Source organism: Ursus americanus, chromosome 3 (assembly GCF_024610735.1).
Source record: "Ursus americanus isolate L20-20 chromosome 3, mUrsAme1.1.p, whole genome shotgun sequence".
NCBI classification, from domain to species: Eukaryota; Metazoa; Chordata; class Mammalia; order Carnivora; family Ursidae; genus Ursus; species Ursus americanus.
The window spans coordinates 101,998,581-102,015,188 of record NC_142129.1 but is presented as its reverse complement, the minus strand read 5'-3'; the positions used below and the strand labels follow the sequence as shown (position 1 = coordinate 102,015,188).

At 45.6% G+C, this 16,608-nt stretch overlaps 1 protein-coding gene across 2 annotated transcripts in view; it reads right to left on the bottom strand.

Annotated features, from left to right (window-relative positions):
- EGFR (epidermal growth factor receptor) overlaps positions 1–16,608 on the bottom strand; it is a 203,342-nt gene that overhangs the window by 49,438 nt on the left and 137,296 nt on the right. For both annotated transcript variants that reach the window (XM_045788531.2, XM_045788530.2), the window contains exons 2-6: positions 14,427–14,578; positions 13,528–13,711; positions 6,529–6,663; positions 1,825–1,893; positions 896–1,014 (exon numbers count right to left, since the gene is read on the bottom strand). In XM_045788531.2, the coding sequence (XP_045644487.1) occupies positions 896–1,014; positions 1,825–1,893; positions 6,529–6,663; positions 13,528–13,711; positions 14,427–14,578 (659 nt within the window). The remainder of the gene's footprint in view (positions 1–895; positions 1,015–1,824; positions 1,894–6,528; positions 6,664–13,527; positions 13,712–14,426; positions 14,579–16,608) is intronic.

Below are 16,608 nucleotides of genomic sequence, written 5' to 3'. Positions count from 1 at the left end.
CCCACAGGCTGTCTCCCCTCCTGAGGCACATTAGAATCAGCCCAGACCAACCACGTCAAAACCCCTAGGGCCAGACGCAGCCTCTGGAGTTTAAGAATCTCCCCCTCCCTGAAACTGGAGTCTTCTGGAGCCTCCTTTTCTAGAGGCTTCGAGGGTCTCATCGCATGCGGTGCTGCGTCAGGACCCCCGTCTGCTGGCTCTGGTGTCTCTAGGATGTCCAAGGTGCACACAGGTGAGGGGCCACCTACATGGGGTGCCCCTGCCCGCGGGGCGAGGAGGCTTCTGTGAGGGCTCTGCGGTGTCAGGGACAAGGGGGGTGCTTCAAGACCCCTTGGAGCGGGGCTGGGCAGGAGGCTCTGAGCTGTGCTGGGAAGAGCAGCGGGCTGGGGTCAGAAGACCCGCACGTGGCTCCAGCCGTGCGCTCACGTCTGTGTGGCTCCGGGTACGTCCCTCACCATGTCCGTACATTTATGTCAGGGGCCTTCCGGTACCAACTGCGTGGGGTTAGCCTGAGACGGGACTAGAGCACCGGAGCCGCGACCACGAGAAACCCCAATGACGGACAGCTCGTGTTAGTGCCGAAGCTCGCCCCGCATCCAGGTCCGGGTTACGGGTGCCACATGCACGGTGTTGTCCGGCCGAGCTAACTGGCGGTGTTTACTACCCAACAATGTCAGGCGGGGAAACTGAGGCACACGGGGCTCACATAATTTGCCTGGAGTCACAGAGTAAGTGGCGAAGGGGGGACAAGAAAGGCGGTCTTGTCACCTGGCAAAGGGCAATGGCCACATCTGCTCCTACAAACGGGACTCGTCATGTTTCCCACAGGAAGCCCCTCTCCGTCTTGGCCAGAGAAGCCCCCGTGGGGGCCGCTGGGGGGCTGGGTCAGCCTTACCAGGCAGTCGCTCTCGCGGGGCCCCGTGCAGCCGGCGGCACACTGGTTGTGGCAGCAGTCGCTGGGGGACCGGCCGCGGCAGCGCCCTGAGCACTGCTGGGCACAGATGACTTTGGTCACTGAAAAGGAGCAAAGGTCACGGTAAGCTGAAGAGCCAGGGAGGGTGGAAGGGCTGTCCTCAGGGACCTTGCAGAGCACGTGCAAACAGGAGGTGAAGAGGTGAACGAAAGGATGAATTCAATGACTCCCTGGCTCGTTCAAGTTCCGGAACATTCGCGTTCCGCCAAATCACACTGAATCATGACCTTCCTTTACTGCACCTCCTTTTTCTACGGATTTTTAATCACTTAGGAGAACTAACCAGATCAAGTCTAGACTTTCAGACCCGCTCGATAATGACATGCTGGTTAGACCTGAGATGCGGGCTGATATGGAGAGCACATCAGATAACAAAAGTGCCCGCCAGAAAGTAGTGCTTAGAAGTCACACCACAATTAAACAGAAGGACAGACGGTGAACTTGTAAGGTGGAGGTCCCCAGATTCCTTGGCCACCTATGCTCCTAAATTAGGATTCCTGTGGAAAAACCCTCCTGAAAAGCGTTGCTCCTGCTTCTGTGTAGATGGGCCCCCAGGGGTGAGAAAACAAGAGGTGTTTCTGAGCTCAGGTAACATGGGCAAGTCTTGTTTCCAGGAAAAATGCCAAACGTGGTTCAAAGAGACAGGCTGACTTCCACTCATTTACGACAGGCTGGAGTGCCCAAAACAGCCCCGTGGATTAACCGCATGCAGGGAGATCCACAAGAACGTCACTCACGGAACTGCTAACATCTGGCCTTTTGGAGTCTTCGAAGGGAAAACACACAGCCCGCTAAGTGTAAGAGGAGGAAAGTGGGCACGTTTATCTGAAATTCTGGTTTTGCTGACTTACATTTCTGGCAATTCTCCTTTCCCGGACCCCAACAGCTTCCATTGGGACAGCCTGGATCACACTTTTGGCCTAAAATGTAAAAGAAGTAGTTAAATTCGTATCTCAGAAGAGAATGGATGGTTGAGACAACCTGTCCAAGCCCCTGAGCAGAGTGACGTTCCAGAAACAAGGAACAGCTTTCCAATTTCTAATTCTGTTTCCTGGTTGTTTGTAAGTGACTCAAAGCCTTGTATAAGGAAAAAATAAAAGACGAGCCACGTTCTACTTTTATTTACACTTCAGCTGCAGAAACTGAGGCACAGAGTAATGATCGACTCGTCACAGGCCATGAAAACTGGGTTCAAACAGCCCGGTTTCCCCATTTGTTTAGGCTTGGAGAATTTTCCAGCATCTCCAACAGCGCTAAGGGTGTCTCGCCTGGAGGGCTTGGTATGACTGACTACATTCTCACCAGTCCAGGCTCGAGTGACCTGCGGGTCAGTGATCCTAGGGCACACGGGGTCCCGCAAATAAAGACTCCTGGTCCCGAAGCCTGCTCAAAGGGTCATACGTGTTCACGGTGTGCATCACCTTGCTGACCTGCTACACGTTAGCTGTTGATCTGTGAGCTTCCGTGTGGAAATATTTAATGTCGATCAATCAGTTTTTGCAGTGATCAGCTACAAATTACAGCTACCAAGATTTTTCTAATCTCATTAGCTGTGTTTTGTTTTTACTGGCGTTGAAATACCGGAAGACCAAAGCCTTCCATCTATACAAAGAGAACAGGTCGGCTACCAAAGTTTGTTTAAAAAAAGGATCAGCTGTGCAGGCATCTTTCATTGCAAAGACAGGAGACCCTACAGGAGTTCCTAGGTGTCCCAAAGTCTCCTACAGCCAGGAAGAATTTAATTCCTGGTAGAATTCAGATTTCAAACGGACGAGCTGAGGATTTCCCAAGTTACTGCGGAACCAGGACACCCCTTTCAGGAGACTGACCATCTTTCCAATCACCCCAGGAGTGAAGGGCAGCAATGCGATGGTGGTGCTCCCGGGAATCATGAGAGATGGTGAGGCCAAACCCCAAATGCACCACGTGGGCTGTGCATTGTGAAGAAGAGAGGGACCGAGACAGAGAGAGAGACGGGTAAGAGTAGCAAGAACAAAAAGCAGTATGGAGGTAGGAAGTGTTGAAAGTGCTTGTGTCCGTACGGTGATATGTGCTTTTTGCTGTTTACCCTATACTTCCTCATATTTCTCAAAACCCTTTTATAAGCAAGTAGTAGGTTTACAAAGCAAAAATATTAAAAATGAAAATGCTTAATGGCATCTTCCTGTAGTGGAGAAAACATCTGCCAACCAATGAATCAAAGTTTGCTTATAATTCTATTATTAACCCTCTGTTACAAAAAAGAGGAAATGCAGGCAAATTACATAAAATATGGATAATAGAAAAAAGCAAAAGGAGGAAATGAGAATCATCCAGAGGTAACCAATATATTCATATAAGTATATGCATATATAAGAATTGATGTCACATTATGCTTTGTATCATAACTTAAAAAAAGCTAATAAAACATTGTGGCAATTTTTCCATGCCTTTAAATATCCTTCTACATAACATGATTTTTTTTAAAAAAAAGATTTTATTTATTTATTTGAGAGAGAGCAAGAGAAACAGAGAGCACGAGCAGGGGGAGGGGCAGAGGGAGAAGCAGACTCCCCGCTGAGCAGGGAGCCTGACATGGACTTGATCCTAGGACCCTGGGATCCTGACCTGAGCCCAAGGCAGACACTTAATGAACTGAGGCACTTAGCCGCCCTCAGAACATGATTTTCACTGGAATGGCTGTACCATAATTTCTTTAACTACTCTCTTATTTTTAGATATGTAAGTTGTTTCTGAAATTCATTATAGGTAAGGCTGCAAGGAATATTCTTGCACAAAGATATTTTTCTATATCCTTATACTTTTCACTCCCCTTATTATTTTTTTCTTAGTATTCCTAAACATGGGGATTGCATACTTCTTTTATTTTTTATTTTTTTTAAAGATTTTATTTATTTATTTGACAGAGAGAGAGACAGAGAGGGAACACAAGCAGGGGGTGGGAGGGGGAGAAGCAGGCTTCCCACCAAGCACGGAGCCCCATGAGGGGCTCGATCCCAGGACCCTGGGCCACCCAGGTGCCCCAGGGAGTGCATACTCTAATGCTTCAATACATATTTGCTAATATTCTAACCCTGACCATATTTTATTAATTTATATGCCCACAAGAAGAAGATGAGAATTTCTGCTTCTCCACCCCCGTCCTGATTCAGGTATCTAAAAATCAAAAGGAACCCAAATCTTTGACAAAGGCAAAAATGATGCTTCTTTATTTTATTTTGACCTTTTTAAAATTACAGTAAGAAATAACATTTTACTTTATTTCTTGGCCATCTTGTGTGTGTGGGGAGGTACAAACTGCTCATGTGTTTGGCCCATTTTTTTTTTTTTTTTATTGAGAGGTTGACCTTTTTCTTGGGATACCTAAGACTACTTTATACAGTCATATTATCGAGAATATTAACCCTTTTCAAGGCAAGCAGCTGAGGCACAATATTTTCCTGTTTGTCATTAAGATTCTTCCATATGGAAGTTCTCTTGTATGGTATCTGACTGGGCTTCTCTTCATCTTGATATTACGAAGACTCATCTTTCTGTTTTCTTCTAGCACTTAATATATATTCAGTAATTTATTATATATAATATGATTTGGAATTTATATTGGTGTACAAAGTGGATGATTGGTTTACTGTAATTTCCCCTCAAGTAAACCCACCCAATCTAGCTTCAAATGCTGAACCACATCAACAGGGACATCACGTGGGGACACACTGGGTAACCTTTCTGAATCTCAAATCCATTGTCTATAAAATACTTAAATCACCTTATGGGATTTTTTTTTTTTTTTGGATAAAAATTAAATGCATGCGACAAGTTCTCAGGAGGCATGTATGGCCTCAAAAGCTCTTGGCAAACACAGGGTTTCCCTTACCACAAGGGGAGTGACAGGCTCCTCATATTGCCACTGGCTGGGTAATTCATGAGGAGAATGCAGGTAGCAGGTGAATAGTGTTCTTTAAAAAAAAAAAATCCTTATAGTTCTCGCTCTTTGATATTTTCCCCTTAATAGTTAATCATTCTGGAATGATTTACCGGATAATAAATTCTTCCCTCATTTGCTTGAAATGCCATTTCTTTATGGACATTTAATTTAGCAAGGCTTATTTGTACTGTCTTTTTCTCTTGTATGTCTGTGGCTTATTCTTACATGTGTATTCTTAACCCAATACCATGTCATGTTTGCAGTTTGCAGTTTGCAGCCTTGTCCTGTTTGAATCCTGTTACTGCATACACCTGTCATTCCTCCTTCCCAACATTTCCTTTCGGGGTCTTTCCCATGGGCTTGGTGTAATGAGGACAGGTGTGCCATCTGGGCTGCTTGATCTAGTCTATGGCAAACCCCTACTGGCCTCACAGCCTTCCTGTGTCATTTTTTTTTTTTTGTCATTGCTATAAATGTGCACAATTTAACCTCCCCACTGTCCATCAGATAGCCGAGGGAAGGTCAACCATGTTGTAGAATAAAGTCTTCAGTTTCTTGCAAACACAGGAGGTGCCATGCTGAGGATCTGTCGGAATGATGATATATGTATAAAACAAAGGGGCTCAACACCCAAGTTTGTAGCAGCATTACTCATAACTGTTAGCAGGTGGAAGCAACCTGCTGAGCTTGGGGCTCACGAACGGATGCAGGGATAAACCACACAATGGAACACTATGCATCCATATAAATGTAAGAAATTCTGACACATGCCACAACATGGATGAAACTCGAGGACATCATGCGAAGTGACAGAAGCCAGTCACAAAAACACAAAGACTATGTGACCCCACTTCTGTGAGGTCCCTCGAGATCGATGTGAGCTCCAAATTCTTTGAGACCAAGAAAACACAAAGAAACCCCAACACAAAAACGTGCGTCCACTGCACAGTTTAGGGAAACAGAGAAGCAGGAAATGGTGATGGGTTCTTATTCTAAAGGACTGAAAGACCAGGGAGATCAGGAAGGGGGAAGCTAAGTGGAGCTTGGTAACTGCAAGCATGTGTCTTCAGAGTTTCCCACACGGCACTGCCAAGGGGCCAAGTGCTGCAGCCCGACCTACAGCCTGGCCCCCTGCCAGCCTCCCCCTGGCACGGGCCGCTTCACCGATGAATGGCAGGGACCAGGTCATGGGCACGAAGGGGAATATGGACAAACACCCCCCCTGTGCACTGTGCCCAGCTTCGCCTGGGGCTCTATGTAGGAGGGCAGAGGCCAGCTTACGTGCTTCCGGAGGGCCTGGCGCTGCTCTAAGGCTCAGCAGCAAGTCGGAAGCACACAAAAGTTTGGCTCGTCTCGTCTAGGCAGGGGGGAGAGGCCCCCGGGCCAGCACTGACGGCTCTTCTCAATGGCTGCACGAGGGCTCAGCGGCCCTGGGGCGGTGATCTGCCCTGTTAGCGGGCATGCTGACTGTCACCACGAGGAACAACTTGCCCTCCGTCTTGGGTAAGTGCTCTTCTAGTGGGCAGATTGATGGTTTGCTGGTCTTTGGTTTGGATTAATCTGCTTTCTGTCACCCCCCCCCACCCCAATACATAGGAGCTACAGGCAGAGGGGACGTTCGTGCGGCACTTACAACTGCCCGCTTGGTTCTGGAAGTCCATCGACATATTGCTCACAAAGTCGCCGTCAACGATATCCCGCCACTGGATGGTTTCCACGCTGCAGAGCACAGGGTTGTTGCTGAAGCGCACAGCGCCTTGTAGGATTTCTGTGCGGGGAGAGAATCTCCGTTACCAACCCGCCGCGTCCTTGAACTTCCACAAAAGGCACATGCATTTCTTCACATTCGTGGTGCTAAAACATTGCCAGCCTGCCGAACAAGCCCCCCATGGACCTTGGGGGGGGCTGAAAAATGAGGTGATGATAGTGCCATGGAGGAGTCAGGCTTCCCCCCGAAATGGGCCTTTGATCAACAAACGATCGGAATTCAGAAATGGGGAGGAAGGAAGCTGTATGATGACATGAAGGGGTGAACGGGACGGGGGTGGCAGTCACGCACTATGCGCTGGCAAGGTCAGGAGAAGGAGGTGACACTGTGAGCTGCCTCCAGGGCTCCTCACTGGAAAAAGTGGCAGGGGGGTGAAGGGGAGTGAGAAGAATCTCTGGGTACGATGAAGAGACGGCGGACACCAGGAAGGCAAACGGCATGAAAGACCATGATTGTTTCACAGGAAGAAATGATACAACATGAGAAATCAGGAATGATTTAAAAAATGCAAGAGTGCGCAAAGGGAGAGCGTTGCATCTATGACATTAGACAAACGGTTACGAATGACTTCTATGCAAAACACTGCAGCTGTGGGTCTGCAAGGATGAAGTGGATCTAGGAGCTGACAGGCAAGGGGAGCAGACAGGTCACACGGTTAATGAGCTCATGCCCTGGAAGCTGGGGTAGCAATTCTCATATCAGACACGTTAGATTTTTAACTAAAGACTGTAGTTAGAGATACAGAAGGGCACTATATTATTCTTAAAGGATGTATCCAACAAGTGGGTATGACAATTATAAGTATCATGCCCCCAACAGGGGAGCAGCAAGATACACAAGCCAACTCTTAACTAGAATAAAGAGACATATAGATAATAATACATTAATAGTAGGGGACCTCAACACTCCACTCTCAGCAACAGACAGATCACCTAAGCAGAAAATCAACAAAGAAACAAGAGCTTTGAATGCCATACTAGACCAGATGGACCTCATAGATATATACAGAATACTACACCCCAAACAAAGGAGTACTCATTCTTTTCGAATGCACATGGAACATTCTCCAGAATAGACAATGTTCTGGGTCACAAAACAGGTCTCAACCGATACCAAAACACTGAAATTATTCCCTGCATATTCTCAGACCACCATGCTTTGAAATTGGAGCTCAATCATAAGGAAAAATTTGTAAGAAACTCAAACACTTGGAAACTAAGAACCATCCTGCTCAAGAATGATTGGGTAAACCAGGAAATTAAAAATCAATTTAAACAATTTATGGAGACCAATGAGAATGAAAACACATTGGTCCAAAACCTGTGGGACACTGCAAAGGCAGTCCTAAGGGGAAATACATAGCCACCCAAGCCTCACACAAAGGAATAGAAAAATCTAAAATGCAGTTTTATATTCTCACCTCAAGAAGCTGGAGCTGGAACAGAAGAACAGGCCCAACCCACACACGGGAAAGCAGTTCCTCAAGATTAGAGCAGAGATCAATGAATTAGAAACCAGGAGCACAGTAGAGCAGATCAACAGAACTAGAAGCTGGTTCTTTGAGAGAATTAATAAGATCGATAAGCCACTGGCCAGACTTATTTAAAGGAACAGAGAAAGGACCCAAATTAATAAAATTATGACTGAAAGGGGAGAGGTCACAACCAACACCAATGAAATAGGAAGGATCATTAGAAACTTATATCAACAGCTTTATGCCAATAAATTAAACAACCTGGAAGAAATAGATGCCTTCCTGGAAACCTATAAACTACCGAGACTGAAACAGGAAGAAACTGATAACTTTAACAGACCGATTAATTATGAAGAGATTGAAGCAGTGATCAAAAACCTCCCCCAAAACGAGTCCAGGGCCTGATGGATTCCCAGGGGAATTCTACGAAACATTCAAAGTAGAAATAATACCTATTCTTCTAAAGCTATTTCAAAAAATAGAAACAGAAGGAAAACTACCAAACTCATTCTGTGAGGCCAGTATTACCTTGATCCCCAAACCAGGCAAAGACCCCATCAAAAAGGAGAATTACAGACCGATATCCCTGATGAATATGGACACCAAAATCCTCAACAAGACCCTAGCTAATAGGATCCAACAGTACATTAAAAGATTATCCATCATGACCAAGTGGGATTCATCCCTGGGATGCAAGCGTGGTTCAACATTCGCAAATCGATCAGTGTGATAGATCACATCAACAAGAAAAGAGTCAAGAACCATATGATCCTCTCAATTGATGCAGAAAAAGCATTTGACAAAAGACAGCATCCTTTCCTGATTAAAACCCTTCGGAGTGTAGGGATAGAGAGTACATTCCTCAATCTCATAAAAACCATCTATGAAAAGCCTACAGCAAATATCATTCTCAATGGGGAAAAGCTGAAAGCCTTTCCCTTAAGATCAGGAACACGACAAGGATGCCCACTCTCGCCATTATTATTCCACATGTACTAGAAGTCCCTGCAACAGCAATCAGACAACAAAAAGGGATAAAAGGTACCCAAATTGGCAAAGAAGTCAAACTGTCTCTCTTCGCAGATGACAGGATACTCTATATGGAAAACCCAAAAGAATCCACTCCCAAACTACTAGAAGTTATAGAGCAATTCAGTAATGTGGCAGGATACAAAATCAATGCTCAGAAATCAGTTGCATTTCTATACACGAACAATGAGACTGAAGAAAGAGAAATTAGGGAATCCATCCATTGACAATAGCACCAAAAACCATACGTTATCTCGGAATTAACTTAACCAGAGACGTAAAGGATCTATATTCTAGAAACTACAAATCACTCTTGAAAGACATTGAAGAAGACACAAAAAGATGGAAAATATTCCATGCTCATGGATCGGAAGAATTAACATAGTTAAAATGTCCATGTTACCCAGAGCAATCTACACTTTCAATGCTATCCCGATCTTAATACCGATGACATTTTTCAAAGAACTGTAACAAACAGCCCTTAAATTTGTGTGGAATCAGAAAAGGCCCCGAATTGCCAAGGAATTGTTGAAAAGGAAAAAGAAAGCTGGGGGCATCACGTTGCCGGATTTCAAGCTATACTGCGAAGCTGTGATCACAAAGACAGCATGGTACTGGCACAAAAACAGACACATAGACCAATGGAACAGAATAGAGAACCTAGAAATGCACCCTCGGCTTTTTGGGGAACTAATCTTTGACAAAGCAGGAAAAAACATCCGGTGGAAAAAAGACAGTCTCTTCAATAAATGGTGCTGGGAAAATTGGACAGCTACATGCAAAAGAATGAAACTTGACCAGTCTCTCACACCATACACAAAGATAAACTCCAAATGGATGAAAGACCTCGATGTGAGACAGGAATCCATCAAAATCCTAGAGGAGAACCTAGGCAGCAACCTCTACGACATCGGCCACAGCAACCTTTTTCATGACACATCTCCAAAGGCAAAAGAAACAAAAGAAAAAATGAACTTGTGGGACTTCAAATCATAAAATGGGCAGAATATATGAACAGACACTTTTCCAATGAAGACATACAAATGGCTAACAGACACATGAAAAAATGTTCAAAATCATTAGCCATCAGGGAAATGCAAATCAAAACCACACTGAGATACCACCTCACACCAGTTAGAATGGCAAAAATTGACAAGGCAGGAAACAACAAATGTTGGAGAGGATGTGGAGAAAGGGGATCCCTCCTACATTGTTGGTGGGAATGCACGTTGGTACAGCCACTCTGGAAAACCGTGTGGAGGTCCCTTAAAAAGTTAAAAATTGAGCTACCCTATGACCCAGCCATTGTACTACTGGGTATTTACCCCAAAGATACAGACGTAGTGAAGAGAAGGGCCATATGCACCCCAATGTTCATAGCAGCAATGTCCACAATAGCTAAATCGTGGAAGGAACCGAGATGCCCTTCAACAGATGACTGGATTAAGAAGCTGTGGTCCATATATACAATGGAATATTACTCAGCTATCAGAAAGAACGAGTTCTCAACATTTGCAGCAACATGGACGGCACTGGAGGAGATAATGCTAAGTGAAATAGTCAAGCACAGAAAGACAATTATCATATGATTTCTCTCATCTATGGAACATAAGAACTAGGAAGATCAGTAGGGGATGAAAGGGAAGAAGGAAGGGGGGGTAAACAGAAGGGGGAATGAACCATGAGAGACTATGGACTATGAGAAACAAACTGAGGGCTTCAGAGGGGAGGGGGTGGGGGAATGGGATAGACTGGTGATGGATAGTAAGGAGGGCACTACTGCATGGTGCACTGGGTGTTATACACAAGTAATGTATCATGGAACTTTACATCAAAAACTAAGGATATACTGTATGGTGACTAACATAATAAAAAATTATTATTAAAAATTTTAAAAAATGAGCTCATGCCCCGGAGACCATGCATGACACACGACAGGGCCAGGTACTCTGCTGGTTGATTTAAATGCACAATCTTAGTTAATCCTTAGACGGTCCCTGATGGTCCATAATCTAGATACAAACACATAAATGATGCCCAGAACCACCTCGGGCAGGGAACGCATCTACCACAAGCACAAAGTACCAGTGTGGAAAAGGAAGGGTCCTCCCGGGGAAGAAAGGGCTCTGAGGCTGAAGCAAAGCATGACATTTCCCCGCACACAAACAGGGGCATACTGTGGATACAGACGGGAGAGCACAGCGGGTTTTCTGCAGCCAGAAAACTGCAGCTAATGCATGTCAGTGGGACAGGCAGGCGTTTTCTCCAGTGGATGGTGGAGAACAAAGGAATCATGGAAGGAAGGCTGGGAGGTCCAAAAGGGCTAAATTGTGGAGCGCTGAGCATCACGTCAGAGATGACAGCAGGACAATCAAGGGAGAACATAGTCCGAAGGTAGCCAGAGTCAGGAGGATACATCTCTGATGAGAGGTCAGAACTGGAAACACAGAGTAGGGGCTTCAAGGCTGCTGTGACCATCAGGACAACAGACCAAGGTGCCCAGAAAGAGTGTACGATGGAAGGTCACGGTGGGGCCTCACAGAACACCTATACTCTGACATCATGAGAAGTAAAAAAGAAGGCCACAAAGGTGCCGGACGACTCAGGTGCCCCTGACGGGGCAGCTTGGAAGAGAGAGGTCATCCATCTGGAAGCAGTCCTTCTTTTATTTTTATGTTCAGTATTTATGATTTTATTCTTTGTGGTGGGCACTGAGTTAATTATTAATAACAGTATTTAATTAATAGTGAATATTTCGCATTACATAGTTATTTAATAACAATAAATAATCTGCCTGTATACAACCCATACCCACAAGAGAAATGATACCAGCAGTAGGAGTAACTGCTGAGTGCTTTTTCCATAGTAATGCCCTTAATTCTCTCAACGCCCCTAGGAAGTGCGGTACAATTGTTAGCCACATTTTAAAGAGGAGGAAGCAGAGACCCAGAGAGAACCCGCTCCAGGGGCAGCTGGCTGGGGAGCGATGGGGCCAGGGCTGGAACCCAGACAGTCTGGCTCCGGGGTCCAGGCTCTTAACCACATCTGCCTGTCACCAGGAGATAGCGTGAGGCCAGACAGGCAGATTGAGGCATGCTGAACATACATACCATTTCGCAAAATGTGCAAACAGCACAAATTAGCATTAGCATAAACGCAGACCACGCGCGTGGGCGCGGTGAGCGGCTCAAGTGGTGGGTGGAAAGTCTGAGGGTAGTTTTATAGGATGGCCAAACCCAGGAGCCCAACTGGAGGGCTGAGCCAGCCGCTTCTGAGCCGGGTCTGGATGCACCGCCTCACCCCCGGCACTGCCGTCTGCCGGGCTTCTACCATTCCCGGGACTCCCTCTGGTAGGCACCCTCTGCTGTCATCCCCTTTCCCGATGGGCCCCCTTCCTGTCACAACTGCACAGCACACGGGAAGGGTAACGACTCTGGCAGCAGACATTAGGTGGCCATTGCTGGACATTTTTTCACTAATTTGGGACCTTAGGAGGATGACTCTGCCACCATTTCTTTATGAGGAAGGTGGTGGGCATGAAGTTCCCAATGTAACGGACTGGCCCTGCACCTGCCACACGGCGAGGGCACGCTCCTCATCATCTTCCATCTTGTTTAAGTCAACTTCCCGTCTCTCCTATCATCTTCCGTAGCTTCCATTTGGAGGACCCTCATGAGTGTCCTACTCACGAATGCATATTCCACAATACGGTCATTCTCTGTTCTTAACTTCAACTTCTCTGTCCTTAAGTAATGCTCTGTATAACAGCATTATGCTGAAAACTGTCTCAAATAGGGGTATGTTTTTTTTAAGATTTAAAAAAAAAATTTACGTATTTGAGAGAGAGAGAGAGAACACAGAGGGAGGATAAGAGGCAGAAGCAGACTCCCCGCTGAGCAGGGAGCCCAATGTGGGACTCGATCCCAGGACCCTGGGATCATGACCTGAGTCGAAGGCAGACGCTCAACCGACTGAGCCCCCCCGGTGCCCAAATAGGGGTGGTTTTTAATGCACGTCCCTTACACCTGAGCTCCAGGTATTGGATTGGCAGTTTATTAGGCAGAGAGAGTCTGCATCCCAGCCTAGGTCATCCGGTCCCAGACCCATTACCATTTCTTACTAACTCTCTGGATATTTCCCCATGAATATAGGAGAAGTGGTACCTGGTTTAAATCTTCCCTTCCCATCACTGACCATCTTCTTTATTTCACCTACCATAGCTTACACATAGCTGGCATTCAACGCATTTGTATTCGATGAATAAGTCTTCTCTGAGAGACATTAAAAAAAGTGACGGGTTTGCTGAGTACCATCGGAGCTGCTCTCTGCAGCCACAGCCTCCCCGCGCCCGGGCCTCTCACCGTGTAAGTTTCTCAGGGGAAGTTCCCGCAGTCCGGTTTTATTTGTGCCGTAGTTGGATAAGACGGATAAGGCATGGGTGTTCTCATAGAGCACGTTTCCTCGGATGACCTGAAGGTTTTCCAAAGGAATCTTCTCCACTGTGTTGAGGGCAATGAGTACATAGCCGGCGACTTCCTGGATGGTCTGAGGAAATAAAGTGAGACCATGCGATTGCTCTTGTGAGGACCTCAAGAATGCAAGGTCAAAAATGGGTCAAGAACGCCCAGGACAGTGCACTGTGCACACGAGTGACCGACGGACGTAAAGCGTGTAGATGACAACAGTGGGGAGATGGGGGGTGGCGGGGTTTCTGACGACTCCTGCACTTTCGTCTCCTGAGCCTGCTAGCAACAGTAATGGGCGATGTGCGTTCTTTAGGAACGCTGTGATTCTCGTTTCACTTGGTGTTCAGGATCCTCAGAAGAAAATGAAAATGTTTTATTAATTTATTTTGTATCTGTCTTATTAGGAAAAAAACCCAGAAGGCCAATCAAATCCAAAGTGCAACGACCACGAAACTCTGAAGCCTTCGGAGCTGGCTCCTAGTGGCTCACTAGAGCCGACTGGATATCTGGGAAATGTGGGAAGTGCTGTAACTGCAGTGGGAGTATTTACACCAAGGAAACAGGAAAAGCCTACAAAGCAGGAGACAGTGGAATGCCAGCTAGCCTCTTTCTCTTTGACATTATCTCATAGCTATAACTTGACACTGGCCGGTGAAGGGTTTTCTGATAAAACTTGCATCTGTAGCTCCCCAGCACTTGTAATTCCCATAGAAAACCAAACACACTAAGGTCTTTGTCTCCTTATATTTCCTTCTATCATATTTGGGTAAGACAACCACATTGATTGAACTAACCTTCAAGAAGGAAAGGTCATAATTCTTTTGCATGTAGGTTATTTCCAAATTCCCGAGGACCACCTCACAGTTGTTGAACATCCTCTGAAGGCTCAGAAAGTGGTCTTCGAAAGTGCCCAACTGGGTGAGCCGGTTACTTGTGCCCTGGCAAACTGCAAAACAGGGAAAAAAGATACCACATAAGATGCCAAGTAGCAAAACTAAAACAAAAGGTTCACACATTTCAACTAACTTTGCGAGTTTCAGTGACTTACAATAGTAACTCTGATAAAAGGTCACTCAAGACTAATGTGACAAGAAAATGTTCGTCTATATAAGGCACAGTTCATAATAAGAGACGGCTCATCCCTATAATGCATGGACTCATTTTAAAATGTTAAAAATCCCTGGGGAAATAGGGGGAAATTCTGTGAAAATCTTTAAGACAAAATAGTCTTTTCATTTTAAAGGTTTATTTGTCTATTTGAGAGAGAGCGCGCGCGAGCGCATGGGGTGGAGGGGGAGAGGAAAAGAGGCTCATGAAGAGCCCAACACGGGGCTTGATCTCAAGACCCTGAGGTCACAGTCTGAGCCAAAATCAAGAGTCAGACGCTTAACCGACTGCACCACCCAAGCACCCCAAGACAAAGTAGTCTTTTAGAGCTTTGGTAGACAAAAAAATGTGTATCAGAAGGTATGAAATAATATAATTACGATGTTGAATTAATAACTATATAATGAGCTTTTTACTTTACGAAAAAGAAAATCAATCGTCACGGTGCGTCCAAAGGATATTGACAAATGTAACACACACTAGGCGACACTTTCTGACCACAACGTTGTACAACTTAAAATCAATGGTAAGAGTGTAAATTAAAATCCAACTGGCCAGAGATTAAAAATATTCTTCTAAACTAAAGCATCAAAGAATAAATCAAAGGACTAATTATATATCTAGAAAATAATGAACGGAAGCACACATTTAAAAACACACTCAACTAGTGAGAAGGCAACACGTCCTCCATTTGTGCACAGTCCATGTGGAGCCCCCAGCACAGGAGGCCGTGCGGCTGTCCTGCGTTCTTTGGCATGTTTTAACTTTGTACACGAAATAGTTTAAATTAGGGGACGAAGTTAGCCTAAGGAAATACACTGGACAGTCTATATTTAAAAGCAAAGGAGATCATAATAAAGTCATATTTACAAACCCAGCTCTTTGAAAGACATGTTTAAGCAAGCATACCAAAACAAAGAGGTTGGGGCTTTTGAAGCAGGGAGCTTGTTAAGGGACTACACTCTGAACCAAAATTATCGTAAGAGTGAAGAAATATGGCCTCTGGCTTTGGAGGTTGGCTTCAGAACTAGCCAGGTTCTGCCACATGTGCAAAGGGATAAGTGCGATCAGCGGCCAGGTGGTTGAAAACCAAGACAAGGCCAAAGTCAACATGCAGGTACTTTCCTCAGAAACTCTTTCTAAATTTACATTTATATTTTATAGGCTTCTTTGTCCCTCCCCATGGGAACTGCTCTGAAGAGCATCGTCTGACCGTCTGCCCTTGCATTTTAGGGCCACGGCAGCGAGCGCAAGTTCAGACACCACATAGTCAACCCGAAGCATTTACACCAACATTGAATATGAAGCAGTCGCCACATCCCCTTTAACTCTACGGGGATTTCCCTCTTCCCCTCTTCTGTGGTCTCATTCCAATCTGGTGGTAGAGAGAACTCTCACGTGGGAACTACAACAGCCTGACAATACTGAGCGCCCATCTGCTCCAGGGGCAGAATGAGTCCATAATTCCTCCAACCATAACACTGGACGGACCCAACATCTCTGGGCTGCTCTCACTCAGGGGTATAGGCTACTTCGATTGCAACCTCAATTTGGAACATCTGGACACAGTTGGCGGCAATGCGTGCAGATGGGGCCAGACTGATTTCCCAATTCCAAGGTCTTCAAAGATGTCCCCACAATGTAGGTACAGGGTTGTGACAATAACCCATGACCTTTCAGCTGGCACACGTTGAAGCAAAAGCTGTTTTCCTGGCTGGCAAACTAAGGTCTCTAAATTTCAGCCTAACTGATTGGCTGTCATCTGGGTTGGTCACACCCTTCATCCCAGCCAGGTGCACAGTGTCCTAGAACTTAGGCTTGGAGCACATCTCACAAGAGTTTCTTCAGTATACAGAGAAATGAAACTTG